We start from the raw sequence: 25,933 nt of genomic DNA on the forward strand, positions 1-25,933 counted from the left end.
CTGAATAAATTTGATTCATTGATTGATTGACATGATCCCCACCCAAAAGGACTTTATAATTTAATAGGGAAGACTGACACAAAATAATTCACATATTAGAGGGAGAAGTGCTCAAAGAACAGAGTATGTTAACTGATACGTATAAAAGTGCAGCAAGATGTTTTAAGTGCTAAGTGTTGAACTCAAAACTAAAGGACTCTCAGGGTTTTTTAAAGTTCATATTCCAGGGTGGAATTCTCAAACTCATATCAGCATACACAACTGACTTAATCACAAGTTTTCCATCATCCCCTGGGTAGGTAGATCTGTTGCTAACAGCAACTGAGCTGGACTAGTGGAGAGGGTTGAGGCTAGCTGTTAAAATGAACTTGGGGCCTGATTGAGATGATTGGGCAATTTGACTTTTAATTTAAATGAATGAAATAGACTTCCTCTGATCACCTAGCAACGGCTGCCTGTATATTTCGAGTTAGTAGAATGTTTAGGGATGAGTGTTCCTTTGAACCGGGGGATTTCAGAAATACACATGAAAGATGTTGGCTCGATTATCTCCTCAAATTCCCTCTGGAACATCCTTTGTGTCACCAGCAGCAGCCACAAAGAAATATAGTTTACTTGATTTCCCATGCGTGCCTCAGCTGAGGAGTTTGGCAAATAGAAAGACTCTGGGTATTCTGTAATATCTTATCTGCTTTTGAAAGGAGAAGGAGTTAGGGAGCTTTGTACAGCAAAAGGCATTCACAAGCACACATTCTAGATGGAAAGCGGTTTGCAGGAGTGCAGGTTTGCACTACTAAGATTCCAACACGCCCATGTTCCTCTGAATTGGTGAAGTCTTTACTCTGGCTCCCATTATGCTGATCCCAATCTATAGAGTTTTGGAGTCAGCATACCCGAGTAGAGAATACTAAAGTATGGCTGGGGCTGGGGAAGGCAAATACCTTCTCACCTTGCCTGAAGCTCTGAAAAATCTCCCCAGTTCTTTTTTAATATAAAGTTTTTCAGCAGTTCTTTTCCTGAGAAATGCAATCCCTGCCTCAGATTGATTTGAAATGTATTCTCTCTCAGAAATGGCTGATTTCTTCTCTGGGTGGAGATGGGAGAGAGCTTGGAACAGAGGAAAATGAGGATTCCTAGTCGGGTAACAACAAAGCAGTCATGTTTCACCCAGTTACCTGCTTTTGGTCCCTGGATTCCTGAAAACCTGTGGTTCAGGCTAAGCTGACTTAATTTTATTGAAATCTATGACGTTAGCAGACCATCCCTAACTTGTACCTGGGCCCCTCTACCCCTAACAGATAGACTTAGTGAGGCTCAGCAGAAGGGTTCAAGCCTCTTTGTCTTGAACCCACCCCATAACCAGCCGTTGCTGCTTCTTCTTCCTTTGCACCTGCTGATCAGCCAGGTGGGGGCCCATAGAGACCTCAGCTGGCCAGATAGTACAACTACCATTTGTCAATCAGTCCTTCCAGACCAGGAATCTGCCTTGGGCAGGGGCTTTTTGCTGCTTGGAGGAGCCACAAATGCTACAAGAGATGCTGCTCCTTCACTGAATTCAGTTTGACACAGCAGCGGGAAAGCAGAGAATGGGGAGGGAATGTTGGCATGATGGATAATATGGCCAGTGGCCACACTTGTGAATAGCAGACATTGAGCTACGTGCCTCTGTTTCCATGTATGTTAGCCTTGTCTTGAGTGACTGCAGTTTTTAGTTCCTGATCGAGAGTCGCCACAGTGTCCAGTCCCTGATCCTGAGATCGTGCAGCTTCCCAGCATTCTAAAAGTGGTGAGATATGGACCGATATGATCACTTATGGGCTGAAGCCAGGACCTGAGGGAGCATCAGGTTTAGATGTGGTGCCTCAGAGATCCTCAGCCTGAGGAGCATGCCCTTCTCCCATTGGGAGTTTCCCAGGTCAATGTGATTGTTTCTGGGTGGAAGTCAGGAGGCTTCAGGAGATAGGACAGTACAATTCAAGGTCACAGTGGAAGTAAAGCTTTGGCCCAGGAAAAAAGTAGAATGATTTCAGGGGACAAGAGGAAAACAGGTAACTGCGCTTAGCTCATACATTATTAAGGTCACTGGGGACTTTAAACCACTGGAAGACTAAGAATGTCATTACGAGCCTTTGAGAATTGGGTAACACATCCCAGAAATCCGAGGTCCATCTGTTCCCCACACTCCCACCCTATTCTTTCCACCCCCACCATGGCCCCGACCCCATCCAACATCAAATTGGATGGCTGCTCACTGCCCAGACAGGGATTTGTCAGGGATTTAAATCTTCATGGCTTGTTAGCCGTGTGTGTAGAGAGCAAGCTGATTCTGTCGCTTGCTATAATTACACCAAAACTGGGAGTTGTATGACACAGAATCTCAATATGGATTGTGTTTTCTTGCAGAGTTTTGCTGAAGGAAATGTGCTTGACTTTGAACTTTCCATTTCAGCCTGGATGAAATGTTTCAGTTTGGCTGATGATTCTGCCTAACATGATTGTTGGAAGGGATAAATGGGTAATTGTTTTCCTTCAGTGGGTCTGCCCACCGTGCCTCGCTTAGAGAAATGCACAAATGGTGTTTGGCTATATCTGCAGAAAGCACCTTGTTAACAATTAAGTCCATGTAGTCTGTTCCCTGTCACTTCCCCACAGCCACAGGGTATTTTCAGCCAGGAAGATCACCCGAGAAAGCAGTGGTGTCAAGAACTAATTGACCAGTTTTAATTGTGGAGCAGGTCTTGTTGTAGTGTTTGAGGAGGAGATGGGTACAGCTTATTTTTTTGATCTTCTTAGAAAAACAGAAAACGACTTCACAGTGGTAATTAAAAACAAACAGCGGCCATTAACCGATCTGGAACTTCTGATGTCTGGTGCTCTGCTTCCATGCATGAATGATTTATTGATCTGGCTCAAAGCAGTTCAGCATTGAAATTATCTTGAAAATTAAAACCCTGTTTGAGAACAGATGGTCCAGGTCTCTAGCCCAAGGCTTGATTTAGAGTATGACAGAGGGCTTTCACCTTTAAGGGAGCACAGCTCAATATCTAGTGGGGGGCTGCTCTGTCCCCAAAGAGTTAAGTTTGTAATGGGTCGCTGCAGCCCCCCACTCTTTGAGAGGTTTTGCATTCTGTATGTGTCTGGATCTTTGCAGAGACCACTGGGATTCCTGGTGCCAGGATCCAAACCTGGAGTTTTGCCAAATTGGATTTGGTGTGTGTCTGTACACGGTTACGTACACACCTTCCATTTGCCCATGTATCTATAGCATCTGTCTATATATTTGCCTATCTATTCCATTTGCCCATCTATCTATAGATACCTGCCAGTGTGTATTTGTGTGTGTGTGTGTGTGTGTGTGTGTGTGCGCTATTATGCATGCAAGAACACATGCTTCTCTATGTGTCTGGGTAGCAGAAGTGGAAGAGGAAGGAATGCGGAGGATATGAGTAATGGCAGTATGATATTTGAGTAGGCAGTAGGGAGCTAGTGGTCAAGATGGGGCATAGTCAGCAATAGCTATCAATCAAGGAGACTGCTGAACCAATCAGATGACACACATGAAGTGGCAATCTCCTAGCCCCGATTCCTCATGGGTCACTTTAGCATGAAGTTTTTTAGACTTTCATGCTGGCGTGGGCAAAAGTTCTGGGAGCAAGTACTCCAAATGATCAGAACAAGCAGAATCTGGGAGACCTGTTGCTCAGTGTGTCTCCAGCAGATACAATCGAGGTCACTCAAGTCAAACCATCGACCATCCCCTCCTCCTCCACACCTTATCTCACCTTGGCTTCACGGACTCCGTCGTCTCCTGGTTCTCCTCTTATCTCTCTGACCGGTCATTCTCGGTCTCCTTCGCAGGCGCCTCCTCCCCTTCCCATCCTTCAACTGTTGGAGTTCCTCAAGGGTCAGTTCTTGGCCCTCTTCTGTTCTCCATTTACACTCACTCCCTTGGTGAACTTATTCGCTCTCACGGCTTCGACTACCATCTCTACGCAGATGACACGCAGATCTACATCTCTGCCCCTGTCCTCTCCCCCTCCCTTCAGGCTCGCATCTCCTCCTGCCTCCAGGACGTCTCCACCTGGATGTCAGCCCGCCACCTAAAACTCAACATGAGCAAGACTGAGCTTCTCATCTTCCCTCCCAAGCCCGGTCCTCTCCCAGACTTCCCTATCACCGTGGATGGTACGACCATCCTTCCCGTCTCTCAGGCCCGCAACCTCGGTGTCATCTTTGACTCGTCTCTCTCATTCACCCCACACATCCTATCCATTACCAAGGCCTGCCGGTCTCACCTTTACAATATCGCCAAAGATCCGCCCTTTCCTCTCCACCCAAACGGCTACCTTACTGCTACAGGCTCTTGTTATATCCCGGCTAGACTACTGTGTCAGCCTTCTCTCTGATCTCCCTTCCTCCTCTCTCGCCCCGCTCCAGTCTATTCTTCACTCCGCTGCCTGGCTCATCTTTCTGCAGAAACCATCTGCGCATGTCACTCCCCTTCTTAAACACCTCCAGTGGTTGCCTATCAACCTCCGCTCCAAACAAAAACTCCTCACTCTAGGCTTCAAGGCTCTCCATCACCTTGCCCCTTCCTACCTCTCCTCCCTTCTCTCTTTCTACTGCCCACCCTGCACGCTCCGCTCCTCTGCCGCCCACCTCCTCACCGTCCCTCGGTCTCGCCTATCCCGCCATCGACCCCTGGGCCACGTCCTCCCGCGGTCCTGGAATGCCCTCCCTCCTCACCTCCGTCAATCTAATTCTCTTCCCCTCTTCAAATCCCTACTTAAAACTCACCTCCTCCAAGAGGTCTTCCCAGACTGAGCTCCCCCCTTTTTCCCTCTGCTCCCTCTACCCCCCCTTCACCTCTCCACAGCTAAACCCTCTTCTCCGCCTTTCCCTCTCCTCCTCCCCCTCTCCCATCCCACCCCCTCAGCACTGTACTCATCCACTCGACTGTATATCTTTAAGACCCTATTTATTTTGTTTATTTTGTTTAATGAGATGTACATCACCCTGATTCTATTTAGTTGCCACTGTTTTTATGAGATGTTCTTCCCCCTTGACTCTATTTATTGCCATTGTTCTTGTCTGCCTGTCTCCCCCGATTAGACTGTAAGCCCGTCAAACGGCAGGGACTGTCTCTATCTGTTGTTGACTTGTTCACTCCAAGCGCTTAGTACAGTGCTCTGCACATAGTAAGCGCTCAATAAATACTATTGAATGAATGAATATCTGGACCTGTGGCTGTTCTGGCATACCATCCTCATTCATTTCTTCCCCCCTCTTTGCCCCACACAGAAAAGTGCAGTATACACACCTACACACCCACACAAAAGAGCAGCCCTACTTATTCAGAAAAATAGTCTCATAAACATACGTACACAGGTGTCCACACACACACCCTTCCAGTCCTCTGCTTTTCTGCACCTGCCCTTCTGCACACGATAAATTCCTGTGTAGGACAGCAATTAACTTTCAAGGAAAGGGATTATGAGATAAACAGAAATCTGAAGCCAAACAATTTGCAAAGATATTCTAGGCCCTTAGCTATCCCCTGCCCTGCTCTCTGATAGGCAATATCTTGGCAAACACCGAATGTCACTAAGGAGCAGCTGTACCCTGGCTTTCTGTTCAGGATTGGACTATCCTGGTCTCTTCCTTGATTCCCTGATTGGGTAAACAGCCTGAAGGGGCACTTGTCCAAATGTCCTCAGAAGAACAGTTTCCCCAAATGAATGAGGTGTAGAGCCAAAATGTCCCCAGGAGTGTGTCCACAGGCTCCAGGCCCAAGGCAGTTGCCAATCTGACCTGACCCTCATAGCAGCCTGGCTGGGGCCTCTTCTCGATGCTCAGTTGGAGAAAACTGTGGTGATGAATATGCTGGTGGTAGGACATTCTCAAATTGGGGGAAATCTACATTTCTGGCTCTGAAGGTCTCTCAGGTGTGTCCAAGATTTGTGACAAAGTTTCACTGTTTGTTTTCATTAAATGCAACCAGGGTCCCTAATGCTCCCTTAATAATAAATTTTGATAAGGCGCCAACTGGAGCAGAAACCCAATGAGCAGGATTTTGTGTTGGTGATAAATATTGTTCGTAATTCTTAGAAAACCTGGGGGACCAAGCAGGGATGGAGATGAGTTCTGTCATGCTCTGGAGTAGTTCATTAATACATTCTGCCTTTCAATATTATTTCTGGGAAACGATTGCATTCCAATGCCCTGAGCAAAGGCCCTGCTCCTCCGTTTTCATTTCTGTAGAATTTTTAACAGCGTCAAAACAAAGAAAGCTGTCTCAGTTATCGTCGTAAAGATATTTTGATAACTATAACCTATAGCTTCAGGGAGATTTATTTATTGGTTGGATTTATTCAAGAGAATAAATCTTGGATGAAATGTCGACTGCCACAGTCATTTTTAATGCTAGTTCTCATCTGGGAAAACTGTGGGACAGATTCTTCCAAAGGAGGAGCTGCCATTTTGCAAGCCCTGTACTGTGGGTTAATTCATTCAGTCTTCACCTGTGTAAGGGAGCAGAGAGCAAGCAATTGAGATGGCCAATGAAGTATGTACGTGTGCTTGTGTACTACTACTAATAATTAAGGTACTTGTTAAACTCTAACTATATGCCAAGCACTGTTCTATAAACACTGAGGTAGACACAATTTATTGAGGTTATTCATTCAATCATATTTATTAAGTGCTTACTTTGTGCAAAGACTGACACAGTCTCTGTCCCACATAGAGCTCACACATTTAATCTCCATTTTATAGATGAGGTAACTGAGGCCCAGAGAAGTTCAGTAACTTGCCCAAGGTCACCCAGCAGATGTGGGAGATTAGAACCCAGTTCCTTTGACTTCCAGGCCCATGTTCTTTCCACTAGGCCGTGCTGTTTCTCTTACCAGTGCTTCCCAGCAGAGAGCCGCAAGAGTGGGGCTAAGGTAGCACTGCTAAGGGAAACAGAGGATACACAATCCCCTCTGCTAGCCATGGGCTTGATGGAGTTCCTGTGGGGCAAAGAAGGTCATGATAGGGAGACTAATTTGCTCCTCCTTTCCCCGGTCCCAACACACACAAACACATACACATATATATACACACACCGAGGCTTAGTGGATAGAGTGCTGTCCTCGGAGTCATAAGGATCTGGCTTCTAATCCTGGCTTCGCTGTATGTCTGTCCCATATGGGACTATGTGCAATCTGATTAACTTGTATCTACCCCTGCACTTAGTACAGTGACTGGTACATAGCACTTAACAAATACCATTAAAAAAAAGCTCGCTGTATCTCAGTGGGCAGGTATGAGCTGGCCTGACCCTGATTGCATCTGCAGATCTAGGAACCAAATTTAAAATATACTAAGAAGGAGGGCCCCTGGTCCCTGGCTCGAAGTGGGCAACCCCGGATAGGAGTAGGCATGAGTAATAATAATCATAAAACTTATATTAAATGCTGGAGTAGATAGAAGATAATCAGAACAGACACAATCACTATACCTCTTGGGGTTCAGTCTAAGAGGGAAGGAAAACAGGAATTGAATCTCCATTTAACAGATGAGGAAACTGAATCTCAGAGAAGTGAAGTGACTTGCCCGAGGTTGCGCATCAGTCATGTGTTGAAGCTGAGACTTAGAACCTAGGACCTCTGACTCCCAAACCTGTGCCACTTCCCACCTGGCACAACACAGCCGGGCTTCGCACTCAACAGGGGGAGTTAAAGGGTGACATTCCCCTTGCCAGTGATTCCCTCTCAGTTGGTCCCACACCTGGAAGCAGAGGCACTGGGCAAGTTTCCGGGTTTTATCCATCCTGTAGTTGCTTCTGGATGAAGCACTGCTCAGCTTTCTCCTTCAACCTTCTTTGAAGTTTCAAGAGGACATTCCTCCCCATTTACGAAGTGAAATGATTTAGAAAATAAAGCAGGTACTGGTGTGAGCTTTGGAGTGGACTTTTGAGTAATTTAAACCCCTCAGAGATCAATCAGGCCATTTCCATTTCTCCTCAGCTCATATGCTGGCTCTTTGAACAACAGAGCCTAAATGGAAAGTGGAAAATGGAAAGTGCTGACTGTTGGTTGCTGGGTTTATTAGAATCAAAACTATTTTTTTCAATCTATGATACAAATTAAAATTAAAATGGATAAGCATCTCAATAGGAAATCGGAGTCCTCCCAGATCTGCTTTTCCTTAGGGGCTGTGGTTGGGTGCTGGCATACCAGGAGAGGTATATAATTAGCAATGAGGACTGCCTGTCCACAGGCATTTCAGCTCCAGGAAATTTCAGCTTGGAATGTGTCCTTCTGTAACTAACTTGGGCAAGTCTGTCTGGACTTCTGGCCTGGTTACTTCTCTTGTGATGCCACTCCCCTACCTTCAAAGCCTTATTAGCTAGTCAGTCAATCATATTTATTGAGCACTTACTGTGTGCAGACCACTGTACAAAATGCTTGGGAGAATACAATATAATCAGCATATTCCCTGGCCACAATTAACTTGCAGTCTGGAGGGGAAAACAGACATTAATATAAATAAATAAATTACAGATATGTACATAAGTCCTGTGGGTCTGGGAGTGGGATGAAGAAAGGGAACAAGTCAGGGAGATACAGAACGGAGTGGAAGAAGAGGAAAGGAGGGCTTAGTCAAGGGAGGCCTCTCGGAGGAGATGTGCCTTCAATAAGGCTTTGAAGGAAGGGAGAGTAATTGTTAGATATGAGAAGGCAGGGTGTTCCAGGCCAGAGGCAGGATGTGGGCAAGAGGTAGGCATTGAGGTACAGCGAGTAGGTTAGCATTAGAGGAGCGAAGTTTGTGGGCTGGGTTGTAGTAGGAAAGTAGTGAGGTGAGGTAGAAGGGGGCAAGGTGATTGAGTGCTTTTAAGTCAATGCTGAGGAGTTTTGGGTTGATGCAGAGGTGGATGGGCAACCACTCGAGGCTCTTGAGGAGAGGGGAAACATGACCTGAGCATTTCTGTGGGAAAGTGATCTTGGCATCAGGGTGAAGTATAGACTGGAGTGGGGAGAGACAGGAGGCTGGGAGGCCATCAAGGAGGCTGATAGAGTAATGAAGGTGGGATAGGGTAAGTGATTGGATTAATGTGGTAATATTTTGGATGGATCGCTTAGGTGATGCATAAATGCTGAAATGATGATAGGAGGAGTAAAGACAGAAAAGATGAGAGATTAGTTAGGGAAGACCTCCTGGAAAAGATATAATTTAAGAAGGGTTTTGAAGATAGGGAGAGCAGTGGCCTGATGGGCAAGAAGGGGGTGGATTTGAGCAATATATCAGTGGTGAGAGACAAGAACAAATCAAGGGCAGCAAAAATGAGCGTGTGATTGTGAGTATTCACTCAATGTCCCTGTTTTCCATCTGTTTTTAGAACCATGGGACACAAAAACCGGTTTGTAAAAGTCCCACGTGGCCACATCTGGGTGGAAGGAGACCACCATGGACACAGCTTTGACAGTAACACCTTTGGGCCGGTAAGTCTCTAGTACTGTCTCTCATCTGGACTTGGGAATTGGAAACAAAAGTATGTCGAATGGATTATTCAGCCAAATCAACCAAAATGTTCACGGATTTCAGGGTGGAACAGGTCACATCTTGAAAAGTTCCTTTTAATCATCATGGAGAGTCTAAGCTATGAAATCAATTTGTTGAAGGCAGCACCCAAGTCATGAACCACATAGGCTCCCAACCTCCACAGACTCAAGAAGGAATGTGCAGGTTCCCCTAGGAAAGATTTTAGCTAAACACTGGTTTTATTTGTTGCCCCCTTCTTTATGGACCTTCCTCCTGGAGGTCTTCAGGGCCCTTCAATACTGAAATTGAGAAGATTATAGGCATACCCCAGGATTTGTATTTAAGATGTTTCTCACAATTAAGGGGGAATTGTGAACCATATCACTGTGGGACACCTTTCCCGGAGATTTCAGTATGATTTGTTGTTTTCCTGTTCCAGTTACAGTGATCTAATGCTTTCCTCATGCCTTGGAGTTACAGATGCTGCAGCCTCCCTCTCAAGCCCTGGAACCCCAGAAGCTTCAATCCCTTAGTGGGGCCTCCAAATTTGCCACGTCCCTCTCTCCTCTGCTCTCCTTCCCCTCCAGAAGCTTTCTGCCTCCACAGTGGGGAGTAACGATGCCACAGTATTGTTCCCCCCACACCATCTCCATGCATTCTCTCTCTGCTACAGACCAGCTGGGGCTGGAAACAATATGAGCTTAGCTGGACTCTTGAATGAGGAAGGCACCCTGTCATTTTAATTTTTTTAATAACTGGGGTTTAGAGAAGGTAGGTGAGGAGGGGCCTAGTGGCCTAGGAGAGAGTTTGGAAGGAGGAAAACTACTCCGAACAGGGTAGAGCCAGAACTGAATCATCTGAGGGGAGGAGGAGAGGATGGGAGAGAATTGATTTCCCTGTGCCAGTTTGGACAGAATGTTGGCTGGGACTTTCTGATCCTGGACTATATCAGCAATTAGTGGACGACTTAGCTCTGGATTTTATATAGCCAGTCAATCAGTCGACTGTATTTATTGAGTGCTTACTGGGTGCAGAACACTGTACTAAATGCTTGGAAGAGTACAATATATGCATTCCCTGCTCACAGTGAGCTTACAGTCCAGAGGTTATAGTCTGCAGTTGTTGAGAACCGAGCCTACAGATGTATTTTTTTCTGTTTCTGTTTTTTTTTAATGGTATTTGTTAAGCGTTTACTTTTACTATGTGCCAGACACTGTTCTAAGAATTGGGGTAGATACAAGGTAGTCAGTTTTGGCCACAGTCCATGTCTCACATGGGGCTTACAGTTTTAATCCCCATTTTACATATGAGGTAACTTAGGCAACGAGAAGTTAAGTGACTTTTCCAAGGTCACATAGCAGACAAGTGGTGGAGCCGGGATTAGAAACTATATCCTTCTGATTCCCAGGCCCATGCTTTATTCACAAGGCCACAGGTATTTGTTCTGGCATTTGGCCTTCTCTCCCAATCTCAGCAGCAAGCTCACAGTTTGCAGGACCAGTTAGCAGAACCTTGAATGCTTTCTGTGCCTTTTCAAGAAGGTACCACATTTATGGAATTATAGCAACAGTCTGCCAGAGAATTATTGGGTGCTACTGATTGTCCCTACTGAGTTCCCCAGCGCTTTGAAAATAAGACCCTAGTGCTAAAACTCTCAATTCACTCTCAAGAAGTGGCTGGCATCTCACAGTGGTTCTTCATGTAAATAGTTCCATCACTGTCAATTGTATTTTAGTTTATTTTGCCTGATGATAGTGATGCCCAGTTTCCTTCACCCTCATTTCCCCATGGCTAGATGTAGAAGTGTTCAAGACCTCTTCTTCATTCTTTCTGTAGCCCTGACTCCTGAGACATGTGGGGCTCTGCCTTTCTCTCCATTTTCTCTCTGCCTTTATTCCATAAAGCATTGATTAGGCTTTTTCTCCTTACAAGTCTTTTTACCCAGATTGAGCCTTATGCAGGAGAATTTACTCAAACCGTCTTCCTTAGGGGTCAGAAAGAGTTAATGATTCTCCAAAAATGAGTCACTTACCCCTTTCCCGCTAGCAAGGCCAGGTTCATTAACTGTACAATCTGGGTAGCCAACCCCAGAGTTAAATCAATGTTAATTAGCTTTGATGGGTATTGAATTAAATTAAATAGGACAGTCTTCTAGCAATTGTTCAGTTAAAGAGTCAAAAGTGAGTCAAAAGTCCCTGTGAACCTACTATAGATAAATGATATTCAGAGATGTCCTGCATATACAAATACATTTTTCATATGTACTTTAAATTACCCTGCCTCTGTCTGAATAATGAAATCTAAAAAATCAATCAGTGTATTAACTGAGCACTTAGTGTGAGCTCTGTACTAAGCTCTTGGGAGACTACAGTGCAGTAGAGTTAGTAGGTACACATGATTCCTGCCCTCAGAGAGCTTACATTCATGCCCCATACAAAAGCAGTTGCTTATCCAGGGACAGAATCACATTCTCATTAACAGTTTTTTCACATCCAAACTTGCCCACATTCACAGAACATTGCAATGACATTGGTTGAGTGACTTTGTTAATGTTACTGAATATGTCAAAAGTCACATACACTATTAATAGTAATGGTGTTACTAAGAAAGCAGTAACTTTATCATTTTCATTATAGATGCTCAGGGCTGTTGACTCACAAAGGGGCTAGGAATATTTGGAGAGGAAGCCACTAGCAGTAAGATTCTGTCTATGTATGCTGGTGTGGTTAAAAAGATCTGTGAGCAATTGATTAATTGGTAAACCTGATGGGTTTACCATTTGAAACAGTTATTTTTGTTTTAAAATCTCACCCTTATTAATAATAATAAAAATGACTGTGGTGTGTGTTAAGAAAACCTAGGTGCCAATCACTGAACTGTGTCCTGGGGTAGATCAAAGATAATCAGATGGGACAGTCCCTGTCTCTCATGGGCTCAAATTCTAAGGCAAATGGAGAACAGGTATTGAATTCACATTTTACAGACGAAGGAACTGAGACACAGAGAAGTTGAGTGACTTGCCATTAGGCAAGTGATAGATCCAGGATAAAATTCTAGCTCCCCTGACTCCCAGGTCCATGCTGGTCCCATTAGGTCACACAGCTTTTCTTCATCTCTTTTTGTTCCTAAATTTTATGCTTGATGAGAGCAACTCCTCTCCTGATCACTGCACTCCAGGATGGCTTGTCTGCTTCTTAATTTCAACAGTGTGGTACTGTCAATCAATCAGTTGCATTTATTGAGCACTTACTGTTTTCAGAGCACTGTACTAAGCACTCGGGAGAGAATAATAATCATCATCACCATAATAATAATGGTATCTTTAAGCACTTACTATGTGTCAAGCATTGTATTAAGCGCTGGGATGGATATGAGCAAATTGGGTTGGACACGGTCCCTGTCCCGCATAGGGCTCACAGTCTTAATCTCCATTTTACAGATGAGGTAACTGAGGCACAGAGAAGTGAAGTGACTTTCCCAAGGCCACACAGCAGACAATATAACAATATGAGACAATATTAACAATATAACAGACACATTCCCTGCCCTCAAGGAGCTTATAGCAACCAGCTTACAAAGTATCACATTGTTTGAGACTGTCCCTCACTATCAAAATTCTTCTTCTGCTCTCCCTGCCCAGAGTACACACCCCTCCTCCTCCACACCTTATCTCACCTTGGCTTCATGGACTCCATCCTCTCCTGGTTCTCCTCTTATCTCTCTGGCTGGTCATTCTCACTCTCCTTCGCAGGCGCCTCCTCCCCCTCCCATCCTTTAACTGTTGGAGTTCCTCAAGGGTCAGTTCTTGGCCCTCTTCTGTTCTCCATTTACACTCACTCCCTTGGTGAACTCATTCGCTCTCATGGCTTTGACTACCATCTCTATGCAGATGACACACAGATCTACATCTCTGCCCCTGTCCTCTCCCCCTCCCTTCAGGCTCGCATCTCCTCCTGCCTCCAGTATGTTTCCACCTGGATGTCGGCCCGCCACCTAAAACTCAACATGAGCAAGACTGAGCTCTTCATCTTCCCTCCCAAGCCCGGTCCTCTCCCAGACTTCCCTATCACCGTGGATGGCATGACCATCCTTCCCATCTCTCAGGCCCACAACCTCGGTGTCATCTTTGACTCGTCTCTCTCGTTCACCCCACACATCCTATCCGTTACCGAGACCTGCCGGTTTCACCTTTACAATATCGCCAAGATCCGCCCTTTCCTCTCCACCCAAACGGCTACCTTACTGCTACAGGCTCTTGTTATATCCCGGCTAGACTACTGTGTCAGCCTTCTCTCTGATCTCCCTTCCTCCTCTCTCGCCCCGCTCCAGTCTATTCTTCACTCCGCTGCCTGGCTCATCTTTCTGCAGAAACGATCTGCGCATGTCACTCCCCTTCTTAAACACCTCCAGTGGTTGCCTATCGACCTCTGCTCCAAACAAAAACTCCTCACTCTAGGCTTCAAGGCTCTCCATCACCTTGCCCCTTCCTACCTCTCCTCCCTTCTCTCTACTGCCCACCCTGCAAGCTCCGCTCCTCTGCCGCCCACCTCCTCACAGTCCCTCGGTCTCGCCTATCCCACCGTCGACCCCTGGGCCACGTCCTCCCGCGGTCCTGGAATGCCCTCCCTCCTCACCTCCGTCAATCTAATTCTCTTCCCCTCTTCAAATCCCTACTTAAAACTCACCTCCTCCAAGAGGCCTTCCCAGACTGAGCTCCTCTTCTCCCTCTACTCCCTCTACCACCCCCCCTTCACCTCTCCGCAGCTAAACCTTCTTCTCCCCCCTTCCCTCTTCTCCTCCCCCTCTCCCATCCCACTCCCTCAGCACTGTACTCATCCGCTCGACTGTATATATCTTTACCACCCTATTTATTTTGTTTAATGAGATGTACATCACCCTAATTCTATTTAGTTGCCACTGTTTTTATGAGCTGTTCTTCCCCTTGACTCTATTTATTGCCATTGTTCTTGTCTGCCTGTCTCCCCCGATTAGACTGTAAGCCCGTCAAAGGGCAGGGACTGTCTCTATCTGTTGCCGACTTGTTCATTCCAAGCGCTTAGTACAGTGCTCTGCACATAGTAAGCGCTCAATAAATACTATTGAATGAATGAATGAATATTTTAATTCACTACACAGAAGCTTTGGAGGCTTTTTCCTGCCATACACATTCCTCCTGTATCCTGCCAGCAAATTGTATTGCAACGGACATTGACCCAATGATATGGAACTGACTGCATTCGAGGTTCTTATCATTGGTAATCCTGTCAAGCTGTATGTTATGACTGCCAGGTGTTTCTGATGAAACTGCTTGAAAATCAATAGTAGGTTCAGGTCTCATAACCATATATAAGGTTGACCACTAAAACAGCAGTTAAGTTAATTTAGTCTGAAGTTTGTTGCTATATTGCCAGTCTCCAATAGGACGAGTTGCCCTTGTTGATTTGTTTTCCAGTCTTCCATGGATCTGTCCTTCGTTGGATGGAATGTTGCCTTGCACTAGCCTGGGTAGCAGAATTTGGGGGACCACAGAGATTGATTGTGTGCAGGATTTCCTCCGTTCAGGTTGTTTAATAACCTTCAGGTGTGTTGCTGGTCCATAGCTCTGCACTGACTTTGCCAAATAATTGATAATCCACTCCATGTCTTTTTGAACTGCTTTGTGCAAAACAAAGCAGCTCATGTATAATGTGCGGTTCTTTTAATATCACCAATTTAACTCAAATTTTCTAATAAATCTTATCTGCCGCTTATAAAAGTTGAAAACAGCTATTTTGAATGGCAGCCAATAGCTACTTAAGGAACTCAGTAAATCTTCTCTCCTTTATTTTTATTTAAGGGATATAAAAAATTACAGTCTGTGATTTTCAGCGCAATTAACTGGGCTGAGATAGTGATTTCCATTCAATTAACCAGTACTGTTTTCATTTGTCAGGATTAGAGAAAGAAGTTCTATCAGGAATAAAGAATAACATTTGTTACATTACCTTCTTTTGGTTTAATTGCAGAATTAGAGAGCTGCAATAATGCAATTTTGGAGGAGCGAAAATTGCTCCTTTGTCCTTTACATTTTAGTAATATTCAGGGCTTTGGAAGCACTGCCAAAAGGGCTGCTCCTGAGAAACTCCTGCACAGAAAATCCTGGTAAAGAAGAGGAAAAGTTAAACCAAAATGGTTGAATATGATGATTACTCAATGCATTTTAGAAGGTTAAATGTCTACATCAGGAAGAATGATTTGGTAAATGGTGGTTTTAAGTTCCTAACACCCAAAAACTGAGCAAGATTTTGGGAAGCAAATTAATGTTTATAAAGTTGAAAGCCTCACCTAGATTTTCTTGGAGTCACAGGGACTTTGGTTTAGAAACGAGTTGAGTTTATATTAATATAGTTTCATCTAAGGAGCTCAGCATGTTCAGCAGACATCTCATTAATCTTCCCAGTGTGCCAGCGGGGGCTAGGCTGGAGTTGCAATTAGAGCTGTGTTTGGATTGCAGGGGACTTGAGGCTCAGGGTTTTTTTTCCCAGTGTCTCCAGGAGATCCAAGCATTGATCTCATCCCCTGACTTCCTTCCAGAGTAGGACAGTCCCTGGGAAACTTGTAGGGACCACGGGGCAGCCAACACTGAATCTGGGGGAAGTGAGAGGAGTACACCAAGCAGCAACCGGGATTATGTACCACCTTGTCCCACCTTCCCAAGAGCACTGCTCCCACCACTCTTCCTACTCTCTCCTGCCCCTGAAGCTCTGGAATGCTGGGAGTGCTCCTAGAATCCCAATCCCATGCCCAGGGTGGTGGGGGCGGAGGCGCCAGACTATCCAAGATTAGCCAGTTAAGGAAGTAGGGATAGGTTAATGAGCAATGGGTGTTTTTTTTCCATTCAGAGCACATCTAGCTTCCTTAGACTCCTCTTTTGTTTGAGTGGCTGTCCAAATGGTCCTGTACCAGACAATCGAGTTTTGGCTGGTCTTCCCCTGCCCAGGACTCGTATGGCACTGGACACATTTTACACAGTTTTGAATAACATGCCTATTTCCTCCTTGGCTCCCAAAGTCAAGTCCCATGGCTTAGAAGTTGTAATCTTGTCTACAGGGATGTGGAAGGGGAATGCAATATCTCTGGAGCAAATGGGGAGATTGGGCAGCCCTGAGAATGTATTCTAAATTCTGTGGATTTCTGTTAAATATTTTGTATGAGGTCATCATGTTTTGCTCTGTAACCTGTGATTGCATGTAACAAAATGTATGTCTGTTATTTCCAGGTCAGCAAAGGTGAATCCTGTATCCAAAGTCTATCAGTGATACTTAGTGAGTGCTTACTATGTGCAGAGCACTGTGCAAACCACTTGGGGAAGTACAACACAACAGAGTTGGTGCCGCAATTGTTGTCAGTGGCCACCTCATCTGTGGCCAACTTCCTTCCTATCTTTGCTCCATGTTCTTAAGTTCAGGACTCAGCAGAGGGAGGGCCAAAAGACTCCCAGAGTTACCTGCCTCCGCTTCCATCTCTGGTTCTATGGTTCCTCCTCCCCCATTTTGCACCCAGCTCCCTCCTTGTGGGAATGCAGAAGTAAAAGCAGTCTTTGGACCTTTTTTCCCTCTGGAGGTAATCTCTAGAGGTGGTCTCAAGGTGGTGGTGGTCCAGGAGACCACAGTAGACACCACCCTGTTGTCTACTCTGTGCCTGTTGGTTCATCACCTTCTCATCAGTCTGCTGTGGCACATGAGTGGGGGGCACAGTGTGGGTGGAGACAGCCACAGTAGAGAAATCAAAAGCTGTGGTAGAAGTGACAGCCAACAGCTGCTCCCCAGGAATCCGATCCCACTGCAAGTATTCCCCTCCCTCCCTTAACCAGAAAGCACAACACAGAATAGAATGGAAGTTCTCTATTGAAGAGTAAATGCCGGATGAGTGCTGGGAAGGTACCAGGGCAGGAATTCTGGAGCAATCCTCCCATTCATTGCCCACACTTTCCACATCAAACTTATAGCATGTGGGTCTCTGAAAATCAACTTTCCCTCCCCTGAAAAGAAATCTTCTTTGGCTTTACTAGCCCTTGAATTTATTTTAAAAGTGCAGGTGGTTTAGCACTTCATGCTTGCAGTGGAGAAATCAGTGGACAGCAATTTCTTTTAAAGAAATTCTGGCTGTGCTCCAGAGGCAAATGTGACTGTACCTACTTGGTTTAAGTTTATAAATAAAAATCAAATTATTATAGTAATAGTCTGGTGATTCTACTATGCACTTTAAAAGAAATCCTGGAACATAGCTGTGAATTCATTTCATTTTATGGCACAAAAAATATTTTTTCCTCCTGACTTAATTTAATAGAATCATCCACAAATCCCCAAAGTGTTCTTTTTGGAGCAACTCCTGAAACAATGACCTGAAACCAACCTCGAGGGGAAAGGTTGGCATTCTGAAAAAGAATAATCAGTTTTCCTTGATTACAAGTTCCTTCTAGATTGTAATTTGAGTGCAGGAATTTTGTTGACTTATTCTAGCGCAGTTTCTCAAGCACAAAGTTGAGTGCTCTAGAGGCACATAGTAAGCTCTAAACCAATACCATTGGTTGATAGATTGATTGACTGACTGAATGATTCCTAGAATGAGTGTCTTCTGTTTGGAAAGAAGACAATTGCAGATCTGGGGAATTTTCATCTGACAACATGTATTAGTTCAGATAGAACACACTGAAAATGTCGGAAGAAATGGTTGGGTGCATGCCCTGCAGCATCCATCAAGGCATGAGAATCATAATGCAAGGAATGTAATTTTTCCTTAAAGCAGGGTTCGTCAAGAACTGTAATCCCTGCATTGTAGGAGAACTGGCTGTGCCTGATATGGAAGTGACTGCTAAAGTTAGAAACTGGTGAATGCTGATTTCACTGAACAACACAAGGATACAAATTCAAATGCAGACTCTACCCTGAACCAGATAAATTTATCTTGCATTCTGACCAAGCTCCTACTCCTGCAAAAAAGAGATTGTGAAGAATGACAAGTGGTCAGTAGGGACAAGATTGGCCTTAACTGAACCGTAAGGGTGTGGACAAGCTCTACACAGAATTGTTGTTCCCCAAATCCCACCCATCGAAGTTCAAACTACAAAGAAGGAACACTTCTCCCAGAAATCCATTCCTAAAGGAAGTAGGGCAGTGGGAAACACCAGCAGCTTCCAGAGAGGTTCGAATAGAATATCCGGGGCAGTGAGAGAAGCCTTTGGAGCTACTCCTAGCTCTTTCCTGTTGCTTGGTGCCCCTGCCCGTTGCTGTGTGTTTCTGCCCATATCATGGTTGCCAACTCTTCGGAAGCAGCAAAGTCTCTTCCCAGTTTTTGGAACTCTATACAGGATTTCCTCCCTGAAGCTACGGATTCCTCATTTCAGAGCTTTGACTTCCCCTCTCCTCAGAGCTGTGGCTCCTTGTAGTGAAAAGACCAGAGCGCTTCCCAACCCCCGGCCCCACATATTCAGTTCCTCTGAGATAGTGAGTTGTGGTCCTCTTCCTTGGGTTTCCTGTATGCCTGGTAGCTGGTGGGCCTCAGGTAATAGCCACTTGCATCTTCACAACAGCTGGACAGACTTCCATACTCACTGATAGAGAGGAATCCAGGCTTCACTTTGCATTTTTCTTAGTGGTGCATCAAAATCCCAAACACAGAGAGGCATTTATAGAAGGAAGAAGTGAGGTCTCCTGCCTGGAAATAGTTGTAAACCATGTGTGTATGCTCAAACGAGGAGCAGTGCAGATCGGGTGCTGAGGTTTCTGCTGTCATACCGTCTCTCACCGTCTGAATTGGGAAACCTCCTGCAGCTCTAAAAAATATGTCCCTTTCAGTCTTAGATCATTTGGAAATATGGTAATTACCTCATTTATTTTGGGGACAAGTAAGGCAACCAACTCTCAAACTTCTGACCATGTTTTCCACCAGGAAATGGGCCTAGCGGTCACTGGCACCTCTGGTGATGGAGGTTTGTCTGTCACTGAACAGGGCCCTTAGCCTGAAGCCAGCTCCTTCAGAGATAGCCCAGAGAATGTCAATGGTGGAGGAGGGGAACGAAATCCAGCCTGAAGTGCTGGGGAGTGAGCATGATGCATGTTGAGATAGGCAAGTCTGGGCACCCATGAGATAGTGGGCTTTGAAGTCCGTTGCTCCTTTTTTATGGTATTTGTTAAGCACTTACTGTGTCAAGCACTGTTCTAAGTGCTGGGGTCGTTACAGCTCAATCAGTATGGATAGTCCTTTCAGAGAGACCTTTGTGAACAGGAAAGTTGTCTACCAACTCTGTTGTATTGTACTCTCCCAGGTGCTTAGTAGAGTGCTCTGCACACAAGAAACACTCAATAAATGATTGATTCATTGATTGGGACTAGGAGCTGAGTCAGTCTGCAGCGTGGCGCAGTGGAAAGAGCAGGGGCTTTGGAGTCAGGGCTCATGAGTTCGAATCCCAGCTCTGCCACTTGTCAGCTGTGTGACTGTGGGCAAGTCACTTAACTTCTCTGTGCCTCAGTTCCCTCATCTGTAAAATGGGGATTAAGACTGTGAGCCCCACGTGGGGCAACCTGATTCCCCTGTGTCTACCCCAGCGCTTAGAACAGTGCTCTGCACATAGTAAGTGCTTAACAAATACCAACATTATTATTATTATTAACCTAGTATGGCCCTGACTCCTTCCTCCTCCTCAGATGCAGGCTGAAACACTTAAGCAACCTCCTGGCAGGTGTTCAGGTCGGGAAATGAGAGGCTGGTTCTAAAACATCAATACAGGAAACAGTAACAATCAGTTGCGGGACCTTGCATGATCACATGAGTGATGATAGATACACTCAGTGGCTGAGTGGTTCAGGGTGGAAACAATTATGTCCAAGGGTAGAGTATCCTGTGGTAGTCTAGGGAACAGCTAAATTGGGGCAGCTTTAATTCCAATAGCTGAATCATAGAAGGAAAATCCCCAGCTGCCAAGATTGGCTCCAGTGGAAGGCTCCTGATTAGGCTTTCTAATGATAATGAGGATGATTGTATTTGTTACATGCATTCTATGTGCCCAGCACTCTACTAAGGGGTAGATACAAGATAATCAGATCAGACATAGTCCCTTTGTGAAATAGGATTCACAGTCTGAGAGGGAAAACAGATATTACAAATGAGGAAGAGGCACAGACAAGGACTCGCCCAAGGTCCCACAGCAGGCAAGTGGCAGAGCTCTGATTAGAACCCAGGTCCTCTCACTGAGGCCCAGGCTCTTTTCACTATGAGTTGGGACCAGGACCCTGTCCCAGATGTTTGGAGGTTTGTCTGTCGATAAACAGGGCCTATAAATGAAGACAGCTCCCTCACATATAGCACGGAGAATGTCGATGGGGAAGGAGGGAGAACCAAGTCCAGGCTTCAGTGCTGTACTTCAGTGTAGAGAAGCAGCATGGGCTACAGGATAGAGCATGGACCTGGAAGTCAGAAAGGACCTGGGTTCTAATCATGACTCTGCCACTTCTCTGCTGTGTGACCTTGGGCAAGTCAATTAACTTCTCTGGGCCTCAGTTCATCTGTAAAATGGAGATAAAGATTGTGAGCCCCATGTGGGACAAAGTCTGTGACCAACCCAATTTGCTTGCTGTCAAGAGTCCTTCCCTGGGGATTTTCTCCCCTAAAGTTTCAGGTACTCAATGTATGAGTCCCTCACAGGGGAATTACCTCTCCTTTAGTTTCAGTGCTCAGTGCCAAGTTCAAAGGGTGAAATCAAACTGCCACTCCAGTCAGCAGAAAGCTTTATTTCATACTTAACCTACTAAAAACAAGGAGTAGAAGCATACACACAAATTACAATACCTATAGTTACCAATCCAACTGATTTTCCCCAAGTTTTGTGAAGTTGATCCCACACTGCAGGAGTTTCAGTGAGTCCGGTCGCCCACAGCACGTCATCCTGGTTCAATTCTTAGGTGCTTTGACCGCGGGCCCAGTAGATGTCTCAGTGCATGTCTTAAATTTTTTCTTTTTTCCACTGTCCAGAGGACCAGTTCTTTCCCCCTTCTATCAGTTGTTTCTGGTGGGTTTGCAGCGGGAGTTCTGATTCACTGTTCTGATTGCCTGCAGTCTTCAGCTCGTTATCGGGAGAAGCCGCACCTACCCCACAGCTGTCTTTCCATTCAGGAGTCTTTCTCCTGCCCAGCAGGGTGATTCAAGGCCTCCTCAGACTCCTCTACAAAACAATTCCTTTTCTCCTCAGCAATTCAGGTCCTCCTCACAACTTTTCAGCAAGATAATACAGTTTCTCCTCTAATTCTTCCTTTGACCTGGTTGCTCCTGGGGTCAAATAATAGTCTCTTAGGAAATGACTTCTGTGTTACAAGATGGAGTCACTCCTACTCACCACACTTGTATCCTCCCCAGTGCTTAGTACGGTGCCTGGCACAGAGTGAGCACTTAACAAATACCACAATTATTATTGTTATTATTAATTATTACTGTTCACTAATCACTGGGAAAGAAAGCAGAAAACTCCCTTAGGCTCTGACTATACCTGCCAACAGACTTCGACTGTTGTACCTGCAAGAGCCCGGGCTTGGGTAGAGAAGCAGCGTGGCTCAGTGGAAAGAGCATGGGCTTTGGAGTCAGAGGTCAGAGGTCATGAGTTCGAATCCCAGCTCTGCCACTTGTCAGCTATGTGACTGTGGGCAAGTCACTTAACTTCTCTGGGCCTCAGTTACCTCATCTGTAAAATGGGGATTAAGATTGTGAGCCCCATGTGGGACAACCTGATTCCCCCATGTCTCCCCCAGCGCTTAGTGCTCTGCACATAGTAAGCGCTTAACAAATACCAACATTATTATTATTAGAGGTCGTGGGTTCTAATCCTGGCTCTGCCACTTGTCTGTTATGTGACCTTGGGCAAGCCATATCACTTCTGGGCCTCAGTAACCTCATCTAGGAAATAGGGATTAAGATTGTGAGCCCCACATGGGACAACCTGATTACCCTGTATCTACCCCAGTGCTTATAACAGTTCTTGGCACATAGTGAGTGCTTAACAAATGCCATTATTATTATTATCTCTCCAGGGAGCAGGGATCTCAATCACCATCCATGGGTTTTCCTATCCCCATCAGGGAGGAGGAAATCCTAGCCCTTCTGAGCAGGAAGTCCCCAGATGAAAAAGAGAAGTTCCAATGGCACAACTCAGGTAGAGAGATGGGGATTGAGGATTGAGGAATAAAGAAGCAGCATGGCTTAGCGGAAAGAGCATGGGCTTGGGAGTCAGAGGACATGGGTTCTAATCCCGGCTGCACCACTTGTCTGCTACGTGACCTTGGACAGACCACTTAACTTCTCTGTGCCTCAGTTACCTTATCTGTAAAATGGGATTTAAGACTGTGAGCCTCACATGGGACAACCTGAATACCTTGTATCTACTCCAGCACTTTAGAACAGTGCTTGGCACATAGTAAGTGCTTAACAAATACCAATATCACTATTATTATTATCATTATCACTGGGGAGAAGGGCAAGACAACACAGTGCTCAAGAGATCAGGTAATAGGCTAGGGGCTGTGGGGCCTGCTTCTTCCCTTTGAAAACTGAATTTTACCTCCCATCCCCCCCACACTTCTAATTCAGCCTTCAACTTTAATGACAAGGCTCCAGGAAAAATAATTTTCCACATGATTTCCCTCTTATATGGGAGAAATGTCAGCAGACTTGTCATTAGACTTCGGTGCTACAGCAGATTCTGTTCCTGGGGGCCAGTTAGTCCCCAAATTAAGCTTGTTCATTGTATAATAAATGTATATTTACTGACAGGAGATCAGGGGTGGGCATTTGGGGAAATAGATGCTGGGTTATTAATTTAACAGGTCTCCCAGCTGTAATCTGCAAGCCAGAAAGGAATGAGAAGGTAGAAGTAGTAATACTAGAAGTAGTACAAGTAATATTTATTGAGCATCTATTTAATAATAATAATGTTGGTATTTGTTAAGCGCTTACTATGTACAGAGCACTGTTCTAAGAGCTGGGGTAGATACAGGGTAATCAGGTTGTCCCACGTGAGGCTCACATTTAATCCCCATTCGACAGATGAGGTAACTGAGGCACAGAGAAGTTAAGTGACTTGTCCACAGTCACAGAGCTGACAAGCGGCAGAGTTGGGATTTGAACCCATGACCTCTGACTCCCAAGCCCGAGCTCTTTCCACTGAGCCACACTGCTTCTCTACATTGAGGACTTATTTATTGAGCACCTATTGGGTACAGTGGACTCTACTAAATGCTTAAGAATTACATAAGAACAAAGCATATTAGAAGATATCAGGCTTTATACTTAGGAGATTGAAAGTGGGGCTGTTTTGCTCTTTAATGCTAAACAAGGAATAAATGGATCCACAGAATATTTTGGGGGAGGAATCAGCAGAGCCTGGATGTGAGAACTGCATGTCAGTGATGAGTTAGTAAGGACACCAAGTGTTCAAGGGCTTCAATCCCAGAGAAGATGGTGGCCCTGTTAATAGAGGTGGGAAGTTGGGAAGAGGGGAAGGTTTAGGAGGAATCATTCAGTTGGTATTTATTGAGCACTTACTGTATGCAGGACACTGTACTAAACTCTTGGGAGAGGACAGTCCAACAGAGTTGGTAGGCATATTCCCTGCTCACAACGAGCTTTCAGTTTTGAGGAAAGATGAGAGATTCACATAAGAGCATGCTGAGTTTGAAGTACTGGCAGGCCACCTGTGTAGAGATGTCCTGGAGGCAAGAGGAGATATAGGATTGGAGAACAGCAGAGCTAACAGGGTGAAAAAGGTAGAGTTGTGAGTCATCCTTATAGAGATGGTGGCTGAAGCCCTGAGAGGGGAGAAGTTCACTAAGAAAGTGGGCCTGGAGAAAGAAGAACAAGGCCTCCATGTTGAGGGGATGAGAGGTGGAAGAGGAGCCAGCAAAAGAAACAGAGAAGGAATAATGGAAATTGTGGAATCAGGATAAATGTTTGAAAATGAAATTGTTTTCTCTTTTGCCTCCTTGTCTCTCTTTCCAGACAGTCAATCAATCAGTCATATTTATTGAGCACTTACTAAGTGCAGAGCACCATACTAAGTGCTTGGGAGAGTACAATATAACAGAGTTGGTAAACACATTTCCTGCCCACAATGAGCTTACAGTCTAGTGGAGGAATTAAACATTAATATAAATAAGTTAAGGAGAGTCATGGGAAGGACAGTATTGGAGTGGGAAGTAAGGAGTTGTATTTTGGACATGTTAAGTTTGAACATGTGGGACATCCAAGTAGAGATGTCCTGAAGGAAGAAGGAAATGCAAGATTGCAGAGGAGAGAGACCAAAGCTGGAAATGAAGCTTTAGGAATCATGCATATAGAGATAGTCGTTGAAGTCATGGGAACAAATGAGAACCTTGAGGAACTCCCGAAGTTAGGGAGTTGAAGGTACAGGAGGAGCCATGAAAGAGACTGAGAATGAGGAGCAAGAAACATAAGAGGATAAATCAGAAGGAGAAACTGTCAGTAAAGCAAAGGTAGGATAATGTTTCAAAGTGACTTGAGTACTCAACAGTGTTGAAGGCAAGTGAGAGGTCAAAGAGGATTAGGCAGGAAGGAGGTCACTGAACTTTGAGGGGGCAGTTTCTGTGTATTGAAGGGGGTAGAAGCCAGATTGGAGGGGGGTCAAGGAGATAAGTGGAGGAGTCTTCTAGAGGCAACTCGTTCAAGGAGTTTGGAGTAGAATGGAAGGAGGGAGATTGGGTAATAATTGGAGGGAGCCATGGGGACAAAGTAGGGTTGTTTTAGGATAGGGGAGAAATGAGCATGTATTAAAGCAGTGGGGGAAAAGCCATTGGAGAGTAAACCAGTTGAAGATGGCAGTCAGGGAGGGAAGAAGGAAAGGGTCAAATGCTTTAATAAAGTGCGAAGGGTTGGGTGTGGAGGTGCAGGTGGAGAGGATAAGAGAAGGCAGGAGATCTCCTCTTGAGATACTGCCAGGAAAGATGGGAGAGTTGAAGAAGGGGCAGGAGGAGAGAGGCACTGGAGAGGAGGCAGAAAAATTTTAAGGAGATCGTGCCTGATGTTTTCAATTTTCTCAATAAAGTACATGACCAGGTCATTAGGAGTAAAAGACGGGAGAGTTGAGAAACAGGGAGTTAAACATCTGAAACAACTGGCGAGGGCACTGGGCATCCAAGTTGATAAGGATGGAGAAGAAATGTTGCCAGGCAGAGGAGAGGACAGAATTAAAGCAGGCAAGGATGAAGTTGAGGAGCATGAGGTCAGCCTGGATTTCTGTCAGCACACAGAGCTTTTGCTCAGTGAGAACCACTCCCTTCTTGATGGCAGTGTACCCCATAGGTCTGTCCTCAGCAACTGAGTCCTAATTTACAGCCAGGACATAGCATTATGTGAGGCTTTGTTTAAC

General features: G+C 45.2%; 1 protein-coding gene across 3 annotated transcripts in view; it reads left to right on the forward strand.

The window, feature by feature from the left end:
- Nucleotides 1-25,933, forward strand: part of IMMP2L (inner mitochondrial membrane peptidase subunit 2) — a 912,519-nt gene that overhangs the window by 715,675 nt on the left and 170,911 nt on the right. For all 3 annotated transcript variants that reach the window (XM_029073516.1, XM_029073517.1, XM_039913237.1), the window contains one exon: nucleotides 9,383-9,485. In XM_029073516.1, coding sequence (XP_028929349.1) covers nucleotides 9,383-9,485 — 103 coding nt within the window. The remainder of the gene's footprint in view (nucleotides 1-9,382; nucleotides 9,486-25,933) is intronic.

Source organism: Ornithorhynchus anatinus, chromosome 10 (genome assembly GCF_004115215.2).
Source record: "Ornithorhynchus anatinus isolate Pmale09 chromosome 10, mOrnAna1.pri.v4, whole genome shotgun sequence".
NCBI lineage: Eukaryota > Metazoa > Chordata > Mammalia > Monotremata > Ornithorhynchidae > Ornithorhynchus > Ornithorhynchus anatinus.